The sequence below is a fragment of the Oryzias latipes genome, chromosome 6 (genome assembly GCF_002234675.1).
Source record: "Oryzias latipes chromosome 6, ASM223467v1".
NCBI classification, from domain to species: Eukaryota; Metazoa; Chordata; class Actinopteri; order Beloniformes; family Adrianichthyidae; genus Oryzias; species Oryzias latipes.
The window spans coordinates 27,254,380-27,274,536 of NC_019864.2; the positions used below are offsets into that span (position 1 = coordinate 27,254,380).

General features: G+C 40.7%; 3 protein-coding genes across 4 annotated transcripts; all 3 read right to left on the reverse strand.

Moving 5' to 3' along the window:
* Window positions 1-1,010: 1,010 nt before the first annotated feature.
* Window positions 1,011-2,196, reverse strand: LOC101162755. Its single transcript, XM_023956027.1, has 4 exons — window positions 1,957-2,196; window positions 1,777-1,832; window positions 1,583-1,705; window positions 1,011-1,512 (listed from the first exon to the last, which is right to left on the reverse strand). Exons 1-4 carry the CDS (start codon window positions 1,959-1,961, stop codon window positions 1,097-1,099), a joined length of 600 nt encoding a protein of 199 aa, XP_023811795.1. The 5' UTR covers window positions 1,962-2,196; the 3' UTR covers window positions 1,011-1,096.
* A 3,058-nt stretch (window positions 2,197-5,254) lies between these two features.
* LOC100049340 (uncharacterized) lies at window positions 5,255-6,254 on the reverse strand. The gene is given in 5 exon segments (NM_001104754.1): window positions 5,255-5,349; window positions 5,352-5,765; window positions 5,836-5,958; window positions 6,029-6,084; window positions 6,209-6,254. Coding segments are annotated over 4 exon segments (598 nt in total). The 5' UTR covers window positions 6,214-6,254; the 3' UTR covers window positions 5,255-5,349.
* Window positions 6,255-10,397: 4,143 nt separating this feature from the next.
* Window positions 10,398-11,444, reverse strand: LOC101162364. Of its 2 annotated transcripts, none has more exons than XM_023956025.1 (4): window positions 11,334-11,444; window positions 11,159-11,214; window positions 10,970-11,092; window positions 10,398-10,899 (listed from the first exon to the last, which is right to left on the reverse strand). In XM_023956025.1, exons 1-4 carry the CDS (start codon window positions 11,336-11,338, stop codon window positions 10,484-10,486), a joined length of 600 nt encoding a protein of 199 aa, XP_023811793.1. In that variant the 5' UTR covers window positions 11,339-11,444; the 3' UTR covers window positions 10,398-10,483. The 2 variants fall into 2 exon arrangements, with proteins under 2 accessions (XP_023811793.1, XP_020559352.1); XM_020703693.1 differs by lacking the exon at window positions 11,334-11,444 and adding an exon at window positions 11,272-11,306.
* Between the last annotated feature and the right edge of the window lie 8,713 nt (window positions 11,445-20,157).

Sequence of the window (20,157 nt, forward strand, 5' to 3'; positions counted from 1 at the left end):
AAATCGACAGCTATTACTAATTATATTCGTCAGAATAACCATTATTGCTCTAGACATGTTCTTGCTAATCCTACTTTTTTTTTCCATGACATTTTTGCAGTAGCACAAGTTTTTCAAGCTATAAACTGAGCAGATGCCTTAAAAGTTGGTACTCTTTTGTCAAACATTCAAAGCGTTTGACAAATTCTCCAGAGCCAGCTTTCAGTGGAAGGGATGTGGTCTTCTAAGACGGTGTTTAACCTTTTTTGAGCCAAGGCACACTTAATCCTTGACAAAAAAAATCCCACAGCATCCAAAAATTTAAAAAGGAGAAACTCAGTTTGTAATGTTCTACAGTCCCTTTGCAATCTCAAATGCGTTTGTGGTAATTGTGGCAGAAAAAGCTGGAAGTTGGCTTTTTTTTCTAAAAGATGTAAGATTTAAAAGTTGTTAGTTTTCAGTAATATTCAACTAAATTTGAAATGTTACCCTGGTAGTTTTCCCTTCAGTTTAACAATTTTATTTGAACACTTTAGATATTAAATTGTTTCAGTTTAGTTTGTTGGCCAATCCACCTTAATCCTGTTTCTTAAATGTTAGTTAAGTTTAACATGAGTGTTAGCTTGTTTGTTGGAACTGAGACTTTACAAGCTAAATCAGAAGTGAAGACCTTAACGAATTCTGATTGGTCAGACTGATGACGTGTTATCAAGCCTCCAAGAATGATTGGGGAGAAAGGTGAAGGGGTGGGACTTTTACAAAAACAGAACTGAAGCTGCAGCTAAATCATGGTACCGATCAGTGAAATGGGTAATTTATCACAGCACACCAGTTGGGGGTGGGGTGGGGGGGGGGGGGGGGGGGGGGGGGGACTTTGACACCTTTGACAGTAGCAAGTCAACTTTGAATCAGGGTTGAGATAATACCAAGTGAAGTGACCAAGGTGTGTGCTTCTCTCCCAGCAACTTCCAGCCCATCCACTATATTAACCTCTGGTTTAAGCCATTGAAAAGAGTTTTATCCACAACATGCAAACTTCAAAGATTTATTTTTAAAGACTACACATCACTTGCATTTCAGTAACTGCCAACAGCCACAGAACACATGGAGTCAGATCTTAGCGGCTTCCTTTAGCTGAACCTTTGCCCTGATGAGACTTGCCGGGGTACGGGAACACTGGTTCTTGAGGAACACGGGGTTCTGTTGGGGTGTAGCGGAACTGACTGAACAGCAGCCGTTTCTGGTTGTAGCGAGAGCGAGACTTGAAAGCGTACACTTGATCCTCCTCACTCACTGGAGTGAACTCTGGCTCTTCCTCGTCGTCAGATGAGGAGCTCCAGCTCTCCTGTTCAACCTGGTGCTGGCTGCCTGGAACTCCAGACTGAGCACCCTGGGAACCAGATTGTTGAGATCCAGAACCAGAGTAGCTGCCATAACCACTGGACTGTGCAGGTCTCTGATAAGTTGGCTTGGCTGGCTCTTGTTCAGGATAGGAAGCAGAGTACCACATGGGAGCAGTACTGTCCGTAGAGCCTGTAGGGAAACAAGATCAGGTCAGGCATCTGAGACGAGAACCATCATGAACCAGAGCAGATCCAGTCACCTCCAGCAGTGTTGGTGCCAGCACTGTAATAGCCTTGCGGACTGCTGTAGCCACTGGACTGTGCAGAAGGCTTCTCGTAGGATGGAGCTTGTCCAGAGTATAGAAACATGGATGGATCGTATCCTTTGAGGGGGAAAAAAGTAGAGTTAACTCCAGCTGCTAAGGTCAAATTCTCTCCAGAGAGGTAATCTTACCTCCTTGAGGAAGACAGGAAATTCTTCCAATGAGCAGACAAGAAATCCACAGAAACCTGCAGACATTAAAGGTCAGCTTAAAGTGCTTGAAAGTGCCCAGTTATAGCAAATTTTTATTATAAATAGGTTAAAAGGGAAATAAAGATGATAAATGGCTAAATAAAGGCTGAAACTTTGTACCTCATTTTGCTGCAGCTGCTTCACACCAAAGAACAGAAACCTCAGAGACCTGTGACAGTGACTTCCAACTGCAGCATCTGTTTTTATCTGATACTCAGAGCTGATTGATGAATGCAAACAGCTGCTGCTGATTGAGGGAAGTTTAGCTGAAGATTTCCTGCAATTCTTAACCATGTTAAACCTATCTCAATGTCAGGTTACAGTGCTGACAGGAGGACAGACGAGATGATCAGATTCTGATCAACAGATTTCATATCAAACTGAGGGATAAAAAACACTTTGATGCCATGGCAACCAGAGATATTGACAACATGTTTTCTTTTCAACTTTGTTGGGAGGACGTTAGGCATGTTTGTTAGTAATCATTGTCTTTGGTTAATGATTACTATAATAAAATTTGACTTGCCTTTGTTTTTAATCGATGCATTTAATTATTTCTGTAATGAGTTTAATAATGGCGGCACGGTGAAGTAGTGGTTAGCGCTCTTACCTCACAGCAAAAAGGTCCCTGGTTTAAGTCCCGGCTGGGGGACCTGAAAACAGAACAATAATGGGGGACTTTCTGTGTGAAGTTTGCATGTTCTCCCCATGCATGCATGGGTTTTCTCCGAGGACTCCAGCTTCCTCCCACCATCCAAAAAGATGCTTCATAGTTTAATTGGTCACTCCAAATTGTCCATAGGTGTGAATGTGATTGTGAATGGGTGTGTGATATGTGTGACCCTGCGACAGACTGTCCAGGGTGTCCCCTGCCCTCGCTCATAGGTGGCCGGGATAGGCTCTGGCAGCCCCGTGACCCCGAAAGGCACAAACGGAAGAAGATGATTGTATTGTCCACAATTAATGCTTGAAATAAACCAAATCATTTTGCTCCATATACTGAATATACAGTTCAGCCAAATTATAGTTCCTCTTGCTTATGCTTTGATGAGTAAAGGCAACACAATGTGAAAACAGGAGCAAAAGACGGTAAATATCCAAAATAGCTCACATGTGCAATTGGGCACATTAGATTTGACTTCAATGTTCTGCAGAGCAGATTGTGTTCACTATAGGAGCAGCCTGGTGGACGAGTCCATTTACTGACCTCAAGGTTTTAACCTTCTCCCTGAAAGTAGAGCAAAGCAGAGGTTTGAGGGATGCAAGTAGTTTGCAATCTGAGGAGAGCCAATGAGCTTACTGCATTTACCATGGGAGAGATTTTCAGCACACCACACATAGCTGGCGATGACTGTTCTGAAGGACCTCATGTTCAGACACATGCTTAAGTGTCCAGAGGAACCATGGTTTTTCCAGGATCAAGCACGTTTCTTGGGCAAAATACATTCAAAACCATTTTATACTGATACAAGCAATTTATTTATTAAATTTTTTTTAACTTGTCCTGTCCAACAGCTAAGCAAACAGATGAGAGCTGAAAGCCTTTTGTGTTAGACATATTTTACTTTAACAACAGGGGTTATGAATCTTATGATACACCAGATGTATATTTAAATAAACCCCTTTTTTAATTTCAGCTAAACTTTATTCATGCTAATTATATTTGTAAATATTTTTTGTTGGACCGGACGGAAAAGAAAAAGGGATGACAGAAAAGGCGGGGGGGTAGAGGAGTTATTATAGTAGCGAGGGTAAGATCATGAAACGTCAGAAAGCAACAAGTTGCTGGAGCTTTATAATCACAATTGACAGGTTAAGAGGCATGAAAAATCTAAAATGGGCAGGGGACTGTCCACACACACATCCAAACATTACAAACACACCTGTTGGCTCCAAAAGTGTTCACACACAAACAAGTCTACATGCACATACTACCACTAACATTCACACACGTCTACTTATGCATTCAGACTAACACGTGAAACATTTCATTCAGTCATGCAAACTGTTTGTGCAAAGGTGAGATAGTGCCTGTGCTTGAGTGAGTGTTTATGTTCTCCTGGGGTGGATAATTGAATGCAAATAGAGGGAGAAAACCCAGCCACCCCCCCCCCCCCCCCACCTAGGCCCCCACCGCAGCAGCAGCGGCAGCCGGGACCCCCCAACACCCGCACAAAACAGCAGATAGAGAAAGACCCCCTGCCGGGCAACCACATCCGCCACCGGGCAGGGCCAGCAGGACCGCCACAGCCGCCCCAAACGCCAGAGAGCAGGGGGGCGCAGGAGGTAGAGAGTGCAAGCCCCAGCCCGACCCGTAGAGAAGCCCGACCCTACCGCACCCAGGGGGCCAAACGAGGGGCCCAACCAACCCCCAGACAGGAGGCCCACCACCACCCAGGAGTCCTGAGCCTCCCCCCGCCCCAGGCATGAGTCAGAGCCCCCCAGGGAAGACCCGACCCCATGCTCCAGGCAGCCCCCCCCAGGCCACAGTTATTCCCGGAGAGAGCAAGCCAGGGCCCCCCCCACCCAGGAGGAGGATGCCCAAGGAGTGAGGGTCCCTAAGGGTGTTGGAAAATATGAAGGCCGGCGCCCAGGGGCCAGGACCAGAACCAACACCACTGGGACACGGACACCCCCAGGCTAAGATGTGATATGATCCCCGGCTCCGGGTCTTGCCAGAGAGCTCAGTGATCCCTCTCCCTGCGTGGAGAGAGGGCCGGCGGGCCCAGGAAGCCAGCACCCAAGGGACAGGGCCGCTGTGACAGAGGGCCCCAGTTCCCTCTGCCAGGGAAAGGGCTGGGGACAGAAGATCAGAAGCCCCTCTTCCTTGTGTTGTGTTGGAGTGTGTATTTTGTGAGGTAAAGGGGGTGTCTGTACACTGAAGGGTGTGGTAAAAATTGGCGGAGAGGGCACAGAGGACATCTGCTTGCAGTGATGTCCTAGAACCCTCCCCACCAAGGGGCCAAAAAATGTCAAAGTGCAGTTAAAATTGGCAAAGAGTTTTTTCAGTTTTGTTTCTTTCAGCTAGAGTCGTAAGTAATGTGATGACAAATTTCAAGAACCCCCCTCTGATATAGCCATTTAATCTTTTCATCCCCATCGTTTAAGTTAAAGCATTTTATTTAAAAAGACTACATAGCAATTGCATTTCAATGAGCCCATGGTTGTTCAAACACATGCAGTGTCTAGATGAACCATGGGTTCTCCTGGAGAAAGTGGTCATGCAAGTTTCCCAGGCAAAACAAAATCTCCAAAACGCTTTCTGACCCATAGATTGTTTTAGCAGTTCAGGTTTTCCTGAACTAGAGTTTCCGCAAGTATTTGGATCAGTCTCTACATAAAGTAAACAATTTTAACAGTGTTGTGACAAGATTCTTTGGAACAACCCTCTGGTTTAAGCCATTGAAAAGAGTTTTATCCACAACAGTCGAACTTTAAATATTTATTTTAAAGACCACACAGCACTTGCATTTCAGTAACTGCCAACAGCCACAGAACACATGGAGTCAGATCCTAGCGGCTTCCTTTGGCTGAACCTTTGCCTAGATGTGACTTGCTGGGGTATGGGAACACTGCTTCTTGAGGAACACGCAGTTCTGTTGGGGTGTAGCGGAACTGACTGAACAGCAGCCGTTTCTGGTTGTAGCGAGAGCGAGACTTGATAGCGTACACTTGATCCTCCTCACTCACTGGAGTGAACTCTGGCTCTTCCTCGTCGTCAGATGAGGAGCTCCAGCTCTCCTGTTCAACCTGGTGCTGGCTGCCTGGAGCTCCAGACTGAGCACCCTGGGAACCAGACTGTTGAGATCCAGAACCAGAGTAGCTGCCATAACCACTGGACTGTGCAGGTCTCTGATAAGTTGGCTTGGCTGGCTCTTGTTCAGGATAGGAAGCAGAGTACCACATGGGAGCAGTACTGTCTGTAGAGCCTGTAGGGAAACAAGATCAGGTCAGTCATCTGAGATGAGAGCCATCACGAACCAGAGCAGATCCAGTCACCTCCAGCAGTGTTGGTGCCAGCACTGTAATAGCCTTGTGGACTGCTGTAGCCACTGGACTGTGCAGAAGGTTTCTCATAGGATGGAGCTTGTCCAGTGTATAGAAACATGGATGGATCGTATCCTTTGAGGGGAAAAAAGTAGAGTTAACTCCAGCTGCTAAAGTTAAGTACTGTCCAGAGAGGTCATCTTACCTCCTTGAGGAAGACAGGAGATTCTTCCAATGAGCAGACAAGAAATCCACAGAAACCTGCAGACATTAAAGCTCAGCTTAAAGTTCTTGAAAGTGTCCAGTTATAGCAAATTTTTATTAGAAATAGGTTAAAAGGGAAATAAAGATGATAAATAGCTAAATAAAGGCTGAAACTTTGTACCTCATTTTTCTGCAGCTGCTCCACCCCCAAAGAACAGAAACCTCAGAGACCTGTGACAGTGACTTCCAACTGCAGCGTTTGTTTTTTATCTGATCCTCAGAGCTGATTGATGAATGCAAACAGCTGCTGCTGATTGAGGGAAATTTTGCTGAAGATTTCCAGCAATTCTTAACCATGTTAAACTCATCTCAATGTCAGGTTACAGTGTATCTTTAGTGTACCTCTAGCACCACCCATCAGAATCTGATCAACTGATTTCATATCAAACTGAGGGATAATAAACACTTTGATGCCATGGCAACCAGAGATACTGACAATATGTTTTCATTTCAACTTTGTTGGGAGGACTTTAGGCATGTTTGACCAACTGTATACAGTTTTATTCACTCTTGTAGATGAGCTTTGAGAATCAAGCAGCCTCTGAAGAATTTAGAGAGTTTTTTGTTTTGTTTCTGGAAGTCTGTGGGAGGAAGACTCCTGGGGGGGTATTCCAGAAAGCAGGTTATGCTAGCTCCCACGGTAAGTTTGAGGCTAAGGAAGTTGATAACCTCAGCTTTTGGTTACAGAAATTGAGGTATGTTTCTGGGTATGTCAAGTTGCCATGGCAACTCCTGCTCTGAACATAACCTGGTCTGGAGCAGGTTTAGTTGAAGGTTAGTTTGTTTTCAGTGAGGTGAAACAGCATGGCGTGTCCATTTGAAGATGATTTAGTGGATGAAGAAGCTCAGATAATACTTTTTCCACCGTGAGATGGTGATAAGACCACATATGGATGTTGGAAAATAAACTTTTTTACTTTGATCTAACTTAATTTTTTGCTTCAGTTAAGATAATTAAAAAACTTTTTTTTTTGTTGAGTCAGTTTAAAAATAAACACGTAGTTTTCATACAGTTATTTTGCTTTCATTCAAATTAATTCAATTAATTAGGTGTAACTTTGGTGCTGCTGTTAGATTGGCACCACAAGGGATTGTGGGATACCATTCCCTTTGCCTGTCTGGACGGATTTGGGTCTAAGTGTGGGTTTTTGACCAAATGTGTTTAGTTGTTTAGCTGTTTTCCTGTGTTTTGCCGAGTTAATTTGTCCGTCTATGCTTAAGTCTCTGCACCATGAGTGAGAGGGAGGGAGAGAATGATGAGTTTATATGGCACCCTACTGAAGAACTTTATTATGGCAATGTCGGAAAACTGGTAAATGATTGTGAATATTGCATCTTTCTTTTCATTGTTATAAAAATGAGAATATCTGCCGTCTCAAAATTGGAGTAATATGACATTTAGTTAGATAAATATGTAAATTTGAGTTGTATAAACACTAATTAAGTTTTATAGACGTAAGAAATTAGGTTGAATAAATTAAACTCAATTACTTGTTACCAATAGAAGTAATTCATTTAAGTTGGCAAAATTGGATAAGTTATATAAGCTACGATAAGTTATATATATATATATATATATATATATATATATATATATATATATATATATATATATATATATATATATATATGCGTCACAAGGAAAATGGAAATAAGATCAGAAACGCGTGTGTATATTTTGTCCGTTCTTTTTCTTTAAGCAGAAACTCTTTCTTTTGCTGATGATGCAGCCGTATTACTTTTTTGATGGACGTATAATCTTCATCCGGCCTCATTAAAATTTCTGACTCCATCTCACTGAAGTATAGCGCTCTCTTTGTTTCACCACGCGTTTCCACGGTGACTCCAGAAATCGGCGATCTATTGAGAATGTCTTTATGTACTTGACGCGCACACGCATTAACCCAGGGTTACCAAGTCGAGCGTAATTACCCCAACTCATATTCGGTCTTTTGGAACCGACATACCCAGAGTAAGCAAGTTCAGGCGGGTTTCAGCCAGAGTTCAGGCTCAAAGTCAGGCTAGTTTAAACATGCTTCCTGGAATACCCCCCAGAACCAATCCAAAACCAATCCAAACAGCAGCTTGTGAGCTATAACGTCTCTCAATAACTGAAATGGACTAAAATAGTGAAAGTCCTTAATTTCTTATCCACTGAAGCCAAATGGTCTGGTGATGTTTTATGAGTCGATAAGATTGATCATAAGGTTTATACATGTCTGAGGCTGAATAAACAAGCAGATGGGAGGATAACAGGAATATTCCACAAACAAGGCTCCATAAATTAAATCAAATGGGCTCAGATTTCTATCTGTTTGTTTTTATTAAACAAACATTTCTGAGTTTAAACGTATTGGTTTGATGGGGAGCCCTGTCGTCTTCCATTATAATTTTTTTTCTGGTTGAAATCCTAGCGGGGTCCTTAAAAATATTAATGATGACAGATTTTGTTTTAAGCACTTACATTGAAAATATGATTTTGCATCATTGGCAAATGTGATGTTTTGTTTGTAACCATTATAAGGGCGCCTGTTCAGTTGTCAAGGATGTGTCACATTAATCACATCAATGTTTAGCGACAGTCTCTGTTCCAAAAACATTGGTAGCCATTCACTGAAAATAAAATTAAAATAAAATAATATTGATCATTTTTATTCCTGAAAAATATGCCAAGATAATTTCCTCCATAAGCTTTTTTATCTTCAATTATTAAAGTTGAAACTTCAAAGCTCAACAGATTGCGGGCCTTGGAGCAACTTACAAAGGAGAATTTTGAAAATGTATCACCAAAAGGAAATTCCCATGTTACAAACATGAAAATTGTATTTAAACGCGACACAGGAGAGCTTATTACTTCATCAAACCGATGTAAGAACAGCTTACTTCAAAGATTTAAAAGTCCTTCATTGTCAATTAACAAGTCATGGGAATCATACATAAAGCTGGCTATCACTAATATCTATTTTATTAATACAGACTTTTAAATCTGACTATGTTCATTTTTACACCTCACAACCTGTATACAGAGCTAATGGGAAAACATTACCATTCAGTATCCGAAAACATTTCTTATAAATATAAGGAGGCTACAAACTGGGGGGGACGTAGGAATTTCAAGATCAAATTGATAAAAAGCACAAAGAAAAGTTTTTCTGTGTTTGTGTGTGGCACTAAACTTTGGAATGAGTTAAGCAATGAGCTCAAACAATGTTCAAATATCCAAATATTCAAGAAAATGTATAAAGAAACTCTGATTTTACAATATGAAGATCAAAAGGTGTTTGCATCACTCCAAATACAATGGGAGTGGGGTCATCTAGACCCACTAGACAGTGCTCTGAACCTTTTTTCTTCAATGATCTGTGATCTTCACAGGTGTCCATGGATTACATGAAATCTTTCCACCTTTATCCTAGAAGGGATAACAGATCAATATAAGGGTGGGGTCATCTGGACCCTATAAGATAGCATAAGGGATAGAAGATTTCTTTTTGAGGATGAATACGAAGTTGTATTCTGATGATAGATTATTACAACTGTTACATGATGTATGATTCATGTTACAGTTTACTGAAATCATGAATGTTTTCTGAAGATAAGAACTTTTGTTACTTAAAATCAGCACTTGAAAAAATTATAAAATCAAATAACTCAGCCTTTGTTTTTAAACAATGCATTTCATTATTTCAGTAATGAGTTTAATAATCTGTTATTGTATTGTCCACAATGCTTGAAATAAACCATATTTTGCTCCGTATACTGAATATACTGTTCAGCCAAATTATAGTTCCTCTTGCTTATGCTTTGAGTAAAGGCAACACAATTTCAAAACAGGAAAAGACGGTAAATATCCAAAATAGCTCAGATGTGCAATTGGGCACATTAGATTTGACTACAAAGTTCTGCAGAGCAGATTGTATTCACTATAGGAGCAGCCTGGTGGACGAGTCCATTTACTGACCTCATGGTTTTAACCTTCTCCCTGAAAGTAGAGCAAAGCAGAGGTTTGAGGGATGCAAGTAGTTTGCATTCTGAGGAGAGCCAATGAGCTTACTGCATTTACCATGAGAGATTTTCAGCACACCACATAGCTGGCGATGACGGACCTGCTGTTCAGACACATGCTTTACTGTCCAGAAGAACCATGATTTCTCCAAGATCAAGCACGTTTCCTGGGCAAAATATAATCTTAAATACGCTTACCCAAACATTTAGATGGAGTTGTTTTACCCAAATAAGAGTGTCGTAACAATATTCTTTCGAACCACCCTCTGGTTTAAGCAATTGAAAAGAGTTTTATCCACAACATGCAAACTTCAAAGATTTATTTTTAAAGACCACACAGCACTTGCATTTCAGTAACTGCCAACAGCCACAGAACACATGGAGTCAGATCTTAGCGGCTTCCTTTGGCTGAACCTTTGCCCTGATGAGACTTGCTGGGGTACGGGAACACTGGTTCTTTAGGAACACGGGGTTCTGTTGGGGTGTAGCGGAACTGACTGAACAGCAGCCGTTTCTGGTTGTAGCGAGAGCGAGACTTGATAGCGTACACTTGATCCTCCTCACTCACTGGAGTGAACTCTGGCTCTTCCTCGTCGTCAGATGAGGAGCTCCAGCTCTCCTGTTCAACCTGGTGCTGGCTGCCTGGAGCTCCAGACTGAGCACCCTGGGAACCAGACTGTTGAGATCCAGAACCAGAGTAGCTGCCATAACCACTGGACTGTGCAGGTCTCTGATAAGTTGGCTTGGCTGGCTCTTGTTCAGGATAGGAAGCAGAGTACCACATGGGAGCAGTACTGTCTGTAGAGCCTGTAGGGAAACAAGATCAGGTCAGTCATCTGAGAGGAGAACCATCATGAACCAGAGCAGATCCAGTCACCTCCAGCAGTGTTGGTGCCAGCACTGTAATAGCCTTGCGGACTGCTGTAGCCACTGGACTGTGCAGAAGGTTTCTCATAGGATGGAGCTTGTCCAGTGTATAGAAACATGGATGGATCGTATCCTTTGAGGAAGAGTATAGTTAACTCCAGCTGCTAAAGTCAAGTACTGTCCAGAGAGGTCATCTTACCTCCTTGAGGAAGACAGGAGATGCTCCCAATGAGCAGACAAGAAATCCACAGAAACCTGTAGACAGTAATCAAATGTATGAGTTTCACATCAAAAGATCATGTCATTACAAACCAACTCAGAAGCTTACCCATTGTCTATGTACCTTAAGTTTGAATAATTCAACATCAACTTACCTCATTCTGCTACAGTTACCACTAAACTAGAACTCAAAAGGCAGAGAATGCTTTGACACTGACTTGAATCTGCAGGAGCTGCTTTTATCTGATCCTCAGAGCTGATTGTTGACTGAGATCAGCTGCTGCACAACAGCTGACTTAACAGACTTCTTTTCAAGTTAGCTGGAAACCAACTAACTTGTTTGAAAAGTTTTTAAACTTCTCCTTTGTTTTCAGATTGAGACTCACTTTATCACCCCAAGATATATTTCTATGACCACCATAAAACTTTGCCTTATTGGAAATGAGGGTCCTGCTGCATCATTTGCCCATTTCTTTATTTTCTGCTTTTCTCAGAATTCCATAAAAGTTTCCTGCTTCAGGGATTTATTATTTTTGAGGTTAAACTCCCGGATAATTACGATTCACATTTATAAATTCTTTGCTCGTCAAAGGTTAATAAATTCAGTAGAGGTTTCTGTTCTCAAAATCAGGTTTTCAAAATGCTATTTGTAAAAATAAAGAAACACACTTGTTAAACTCACGGCACAAAGTTTAAAAAAAGTTTTAAAAACAATGTGTAAACAGGTAATATTTCTATCAAAGATATGATCAAAAACCTCTTTAGTTCTTTGAAGTTAAAGTAGCCCCCCCCCCCCCCCCCCCCCCCGAAAAAAAAAAAAGTTCCAGAATGATTGCAAATATTCATGCAGTCTTTGGTGAATTCTTGGAGACTCACTTACTCTGTGTTATGTAACAGCTTAAATGTTGAATATTTTATATAATTTTGAAAAATTTATCTTAAAATATTAAATTCTAGTCTTATTCTAATTATTTGGTCTATAAATAAGGATAGTTGGACTATTGTATGGCTTAAAATAGGATATTTTGGGGGTAAAGTATTAGCATGTATATAAATAAATGTTCCTATATTAAAGATATAAAACATTTTTAACAATAAATGCTTATTTGAGGACATGATTGTTTTTCATTATTTTATTAGAGCAATATACCAAAATAAGATACCAAAAATAATGTTTATACCAAATTTTAAGTCTAAATTTGCCCTTAATGGAGCTGGACACCACAATTTATTTTAAAAAATCTACCAAGACAAATTCTACAAGGTCTGTTGGCAGATTTTTTTCTCTCATAACAAGAAAAAAACTGAGTATTCTTCCTTTTTTTACTTCTTTTTGGAAGGAGATTTGTTTTCTAGTGTACTCACCAATACTTATCAAATAAAAAATGAAACTCAGTTAATTAGATAGACTTTGAGCGTTTCTTTAGGATTTTAGACTTGGAACATTTCTTTTTTTTTTCCTTTTAATTAAATTCCCCCCGGAATGAAGTTGTTGTTTGGGTTCATCATTTATAGCTGTTAAAACAAATTAGCTGTTGGATAATTAGTGTCCTTTTTTGTTTCTTTAACTAGATTTATATTTAAATTGAATAAACAGACAGGGGGTCACAGAAGACCCAAATGTAGGAAATCTAAGAAATAAAAGGCAGAAGCTTAAGCAAAAACTCGACTGTGAAATGTCCAGATTTCAGCTCTGATGCACTAGAAGATTTTTTTTTCTCTTTCAAATTTGTCTGAAGTGTGAAGAAGGATGCAATATCTTTTAACTTTGTCAAAGACTATGCTTCAAGCCACCTGGTTCCAGGCTGCCCTCAGTGATACCTGCCAGCTCGACAACTGCCAATAAACACAGAATGTTAATGATCATTCAGCAGGATTTTAACACTGATTATTGCTCAAAAGTCAAAATATAAGCCATTTTCTCATAGTTTGAAAAACATACAGACTATCAGAATAGCTTTTTTTTCTTACTATTTAATTATTAGGAGTCATACAAAATAAGGTCAATGTGGAAGAAAAAACTGCTCCAAATGTTTTTTCTTTGTTCTGAAATTAGATTTGGATGTCTAAAGAAACAACATTGATGATTTTTAATCTTTGTCAATGATACTAGTATTGAATTGGGGAGCCGGGGGGGGGGCAAAGCTCCCCTGTAGCTCCGCCCCTGACTTTAAGACCTAACTCGTAAATAAACTTAATTTCTTTAGAATAAACATTAAAAGTTTGACCTCAGGCAAAGATTCAGAACCAGAACCGTTGTCATTGTCACTGTTATTTTTTACAACATTTTGTGTTTTTCAGAGAAGATGTATTGTTTTACTTCCAGACTCCAGTTGGCTCATCCGTGCTCCTGTTCCTGACCGTTTACCTCGCCTTTGCTCCTGCTCCTACACCTGGCTGTGGTTCCTGTCTCCGGCTCGACTCGCGCCCCCTGACTGTCCCCCCAACCACGGCTGGATGAAGCTCGTCTGCTGGACTTTTATATATGTAGTTGTAGATTTAGATAAGTTAATTCTTCTCTAAAAGTTCTGGTAGATCGCCTGTCCGTCCTGGGGGAGGATCCCTCCTTCATGTGGACACCCCTGTGGTTTCTTAGTTTTTTCCGGAATCCAGTTTTTTAGGAGTTTTTCCTTACCGCGAAGGGGGGTCTAAGGGCAGGGATGCCAGTATAGGTTAGTCAGTTTGTTAGTTCATTTTAGTATTTTCCTATTGAACTCTTTGTTTTCATGATCCTTTTGAATTCATGTTTTACTTCGAAGCCCATCGAGACGACTGTTGTTGTGATTTTGGGCTATACAAATAAAATTGAATTGAAATTGAATTACAATATATAGTAACATATTGTAAACATTTCCAATGATGTTTAAAAAAACAACTTTAACAGCTAGTTTTTGCAGAAACAAAAGAACAGAACAAGAAGCAAATGATGAAAGACAGCAAATGAAAAACGCTGGTGAGGAAGAAGTCATATTGGTGGCCGTAGTGCAGCGGAAGGGTGGTTGACCCATGATTGTAAGGTTGCAGGTTTGATTCCTGCCTTGTGCACCCATGAGTTGAAGTGTCCTTGGGCAAGGCATTGAACCCCACCTTGTCTCTGGTGGTAGGTGGGTGCCTGTGTTTGGCAGTGGAGCAGCAACCAGTGTGTGAATGTGTGTGTGACTGGGTGAATGGGTCTGTGACTGTAGAAGTGCTTTGTCCTTGTAGGTAGAAAAGTGCTATACAAGTATACACCATTTACCTTTTATAGGAGGACAGAGAGCATGTCCCTGGGCTGTCTTCCTTTTTTTGATCAATTTTTGGGCAGAAGGATGCCACTTTGGTCCGAGTTGATTAACTTTGGCTATTTTAGACCAATTCTATTTATGATTTTTTTTGGAAGACAGTGATGATCTCAGAAAAGAGTTTACAAAGCCTTTGATTCTTAAGTGAATGCCTTGTTTCATCCAAAATTAGACAAATCAGTTCATCTTTAAACTTATGAAATTGGAAGGGTGAGGGTTAGGGTTTGAAGGGAGTTTAAAGCCATTCTAGGTTGTCCCTGGGTAAATTACAGGCTTAATTAAAGGATGAAATGCAAATGAAATTGTTTTGAATTCAATTAATAAGCTATCCATTTTGTTCACTTGATCTGCAATGTGTAGCAATGATTACTGGGTTAATGTGATAATGTCTTCTGATGATAATTAATGATTTTACATATCTTCTTTCACTTTTGGCTTCTCCCATCAGAGGTCGCCACAGTGAAACAACTGTCCCATGAGGATGAGTTGTGTGGTTAACTTGGCAATGGTTTTATGGATGCCTGTCCTCACGCAACCCTCTCAATCCAGCAGCAGAGAGGGGAAGAGGGAGCAGCCTGGATTTGAACCCAGGTTTCATGGATGGAAGGTGCTGCAAACCACCACGAGCTAAACTGGCCCCCTATTTTCATGTATATGTTACTTAAAGTTTAAATTATTGTTTATTGAAAATATGTAAGATTTCTTTTTGAGGATAAGGTCTCAAATTTGTAAGTGTAAAACTTGATCTGCAGTGTGTAGGGATGAATTCTGGATGAATATGAAGTTGTATTCTGATGATAGAGTATTACAACTGTTACATGATGTGTGATTCATGTCAAGAGTTTACTGAAATCATGAATGTTTTCTGAAGATAAAAACTTTTGTTTCTTAAAATCAGCACTTGATCTGATCAGAACCGCATTATAAAAAATATACAAAATTATTAAATCAAATAACTCAGTAGGGGTGGGATTACATAAGATCGCCGCTTTCCACTCCTTTTAAAGCATTGATTCAAGTCTTCATGACTTTGGTTAATGATTACAATAAAATGTGACTTGCCTTTGTTTTTAATCAATGCATTTCATTATTTCTGTAATGAGTTTAATAATCTGATGTTAATATTGTCCACAATTAATGCTTAAAATAAACCAAATCATTTTGCACCGTGTACGGAATATACAGTTCAGCCACAATATTGTTCCTCTCGCTTATGCAGTGTTGAGTAAAGGCAACACAATGTGAAAACAGGAGTAAAAGACTGTAAATATCCAAAATAGCTCAGATGTGCAATTGGGCACATTAGATTTGACTACAATGTTCTGCAGAGCAGATTGTGTTCAGCGGAGCAGCCTGGTGGACGAGTCCATTTACTGACCTCAAGGTTTTAACCTTCTCCCTGAAAGGAGTTTGAGGGATAACAGTTTGCAATCATAGGGGAGCCACTGATCTTTCGTGCATGTCGATGACTTCCAATGTACACATCTGATGACTGTTCTGAAGGAACCCATGTTGTTCAGACACTTGCAGTGTCCAGAGTAACCATGGGTTCTCCAGGATCCAATAGTCACTTAAGTTTCCTGGGGAAAATATCTTCAAAAACCAAATCTACTGATCCAATTAGATTTTGCAGTTAAGGTTTTTTTCCTTAGTGCTGGTATTTGGATCATTCTCTGCATAAAGAGAATTTTAAGTGTCATAACAATATTCTTTAGAACCACCATCTGGCTTAAGCAATTGAAAAGTTTAATCCACAACATTTCAAACTTCAAAGATTTATTTTTAAAGACCACACAGCACTTGCATTTCAGTATTTGCCAACAGCCACAGAACACATGGAGTCAGATCCTAGCGGCTTCCTTTGGCTGAACCTTTGCCCTGATGAGACTTGCTGGGGTATGGGAACACTGGTTCTTGAGGAACACGGGGTTCTGTTGGGGTGTAGCGGAACTGACTGAACAGCAGCCGTTTCTGGTTGTAGCGAGAGCGAGACTTGAAAGCGTACACTTGATCCTCCTCACTCACTGGAGTAAACTCTGGCTCTTCCTCGTCGTCAGATGAGGAGCTCCAGCTCTCCTGTTCAACCTGGTGCTGGCTGCCTGGAACTCCAGCCTGAGCGCCCTGGGAACCAGACTGTTGAGATCCAGAACCAGAGTAGCTGCCATAACCACTGGACTGTGCAGGTCTCTGATAAGTTGGCTTGGCTGGCTCTTGTTCAGGATAGGAAGCAGAGTACCACATGGGAGCAGTACTGTCCGTAGAGCCTGTAGGGAAACAAGATCAGTCCAGTCATCTGAGAGGAGAACCATCATGAACCAGAGCAGATCCAGTCACCTCCAGCAGTGTTGGTGCCAGCACTGTAATAGCCTTGCGGACTGCTGTAGCCACTGGACTGTGCAGAAGGCTTCTCGTAGGATGGAGCTTGTCCAGTGTATAGAAACATGGATGGATCGTATCCTTTGAGGGAAAAAAAAGTAGAGTTAACTCCAGCTGCTAAGGTCAATTTCTGTCCAGAGAGGTCATCTTACCTCCTTGAGGAAGACAGGAAATGCTTCCAATGAGCAGACAAGAAATCCACAGAAACCTGCAGACATTAAAGCTCAGCTTAAAGTTCTTGAAAGAGTCCAGTTATAGCAAATTTTTATTAGAAATAGGTTAAAAGGGAAATAAAGATGATAAATTAGTACCTCAGTCTGCTGCAGCTGCTTCACACCAAAGAACAGAAACCACAGAGACCTGTGACAGTGACTTCCAACTGCAGCGTCTGTTTTTTATCTGATCCTCAGAGCTGATTGATGACTGCAAACAGCTGCTGCTGATTGAGGGAAGTTTTGCCCTGCAATTCTTAACCATGTTGATCAGGTTGGCAAACTTGAAAATAAACATTAGATTTATGTGGGTACCAGCACATAGGGGGGTGGAGGGAAATGAAATGGCTGACTTCCTGGCAAAAAGGGCATTGAAACGGGGTATAGAGATAGAAATTCCATGAGGTAGGACAGAATTTAGGGCAATTATTAGGAGGCGTATTATGGAAGAATGGCAGACAAAATGGGAAAGGGAGAGGAAAGGTCGACATCTATTTAGTATTCAGGACAAAGTAGGGAGAGGTATGAATGTCAGAGTAAACACCATGGATCGCTGCATAATATCACGATTGAGGATGGGACACACTGGTTTGAATAATACATTGCATCTGATAGGGAAACATCCAACTGGTTTGTGTGAGTGTGGGAAAGGGGAAGAGTCAGTGGAGCATGTTCTATGTCATTGTGAACTGTAAAGGGAGGAAAGACGACAACTGGAAAGTAGGGTACGGATGATAGAGGGTGAACAACTGACTTTAAAGAAGCTGCTGGGAGGGGAGGAGAATTTAAATGGTGCAATTATAGGTTTTTTGAAAAGAACTAGGTTATTGAGGATAATTTAGTTTTTTTTTTCTTTTTTTTTCTTCTGTTAGTTAAATTTGGTTAGGTAATCCTCACTCTGACCCACACTCCAACACAGTAGGTGGCAATAATGCACCTTCACGTTAGTGCCTCCCGCCAATAAAATCACAAGAAGAAGAAGAAGAAGAAGAAATCTTAACCATGTTAAACTCATCTCAATGTCAGGTTACAGTAATGACACGAGTACAGACGAGATGATCAGATTCTGTCTCCTTGATTTCATATCAAACTGAGGGATAATAAACACTTTGATGCCATGGCAACCAGAAATACTGACAATATGTTTTCATTTCAACTTTGTTGGGAGAACGTTAGGCATTTTTGTCCAACTGTACAGTTTTATTCACTCTTGTAGACGAGCTTTTAGAGTCAAGCAGCTTCTGAAGAATTTAGAGGTTTTCTTTTTTTATTTCTGGAAGTCTGTGGGAGGAAGACTCCTGTAATGATGGTTTGAACTGAAGGTTTACAGCTGTAAAGATCAAACAGTTTCCCTCAGCACGAATAAATTAAGTTTCTGTCAAAAAGGCTGAGCAGTTTTTGTTGCCCTGCTAGAATGTGTGAATGCACATCTCATTGCTCTGGTTTGTTTTTTGTTTACGTAAAGATGTTTTTTGAGAACCCATGGAAACACTCCTGTTGGTGTAAATTCTGCCAAAAACTGTTCAACATTAAAAATGATCATTTTCCTGAAAGCAAAAAGCCAAGAACCAAACCAAAAACAATCCAAACAGCAGCCCAAGAGCGTCGGCTCCTCTCCAAAATTTACAAGTCTTATTCATTTCAAATGGACAAAAAAGGTCTGAAATTACAGGGTTTTATTCTTCACTTAATTACTGGTCTGGTAAATTTTTAGGAAATTGATCATGAGTTTGTAAACGGTCTGAGGCCACATAAATGTAATCAAGTAGGCTCAAATTGAATTCAAAACTAACTGTTCTGATTTTCTTCATGTTGGTCTGATGGTGAGCACTGACGCCGTCCATCAAAAAGCTTAAGGGCTGAAATCCCAGCCGGGTCCTTAAGAGTTTGCATGCCTTCACTTCCTGTCGACAGATTTTATTTTCATGCATTTAACATATGATTTGTGTATTATTGACAAATGTGATGTAAAGTTTGTTTTTCTATCACTGTGAGACACGTTTAGGGATGTGTCACATTAATCACATTTGGTGAGATTCCTTGTTTAGAAATGTTACGTTTGTTGAAAGAAAAAGACGTTTATTGCTTTTGTTCCTAAAACATGCCAAGAGGGTGTAGATGAATTCCTTCATAACCTTTTTATTTTCATGTTTATTGCCGGTGAAGCTTCAAAGCTCACGGGCTAGAGTGCAACTTTCAAAGGATAATTTGAAAAATCTATCACCAAAAGGAAGCCATCAACAATGTAACAACCAAGAGAATTCTATTAACTCCCTTCTATCATATTCATCTCATGTTCCTCACTGTCCCCGGTCAACATTGACCAGTTTTGACTGATCTTAAATCGGTACAAAAAAAAAATACAAATCACAGAACACCAAATAGCCCAAATAATCGATGACCTAGTCGTACAGAGAAGTCATGCAGCCTGATGGCCATTGAAATAAACAACACTTGTTCCAACACTGCGGGCATGTCTGCGTCCCACTGAAGAAACGTCTCGGTTCCTTCAGTTTGGTGCACTTGGTGAGAGCTGCTGTCCATGATGGATCTGAGTTTGGTCTACATCCTCCAGAGTCCAGCGATAAGTCCATGACAGATTTGGCCCTCCTGACCAGCTTGTTCAGGCTCCTATTGTTCCGCTTGTTCCCAGCAGACAAAGCCATGAAGAGCAGAGGCTACAGAGTTCTTAAGTCCTTAGAAGTTTGCACATTCAGGATTTCAGTCTCTTCAGAAGGTAGAGGCCACTTTGGCCCTTGTTCAGAGTATCAGTATTTTTGGACCAGTCTAGAGGTGAACACTCAGGTACTTTAAACTGTCAACCATGACAAATTCAGTTCCCAGCTTTGTAGGTATGAGATGTGGGCCACTGTTCAATTCAATTCAATTCAATTTTATTTGTATAGCCCAAATTCACAACAACAGTCGTCTCTATGTGCTTTCGTGTAGGTAATTGAAAAAGTTAAACATAAAATCAAAAGGATCATGAATACATACAAAGTTAACTTATCTAACTCTACAACAACATATTTAAAGTCCAGCAGACGAGCTTCATCCAGCCGAAGTTGGGGGGACGGCCGGGGGGCGGATTCGAGCCGTAGACAGGATCC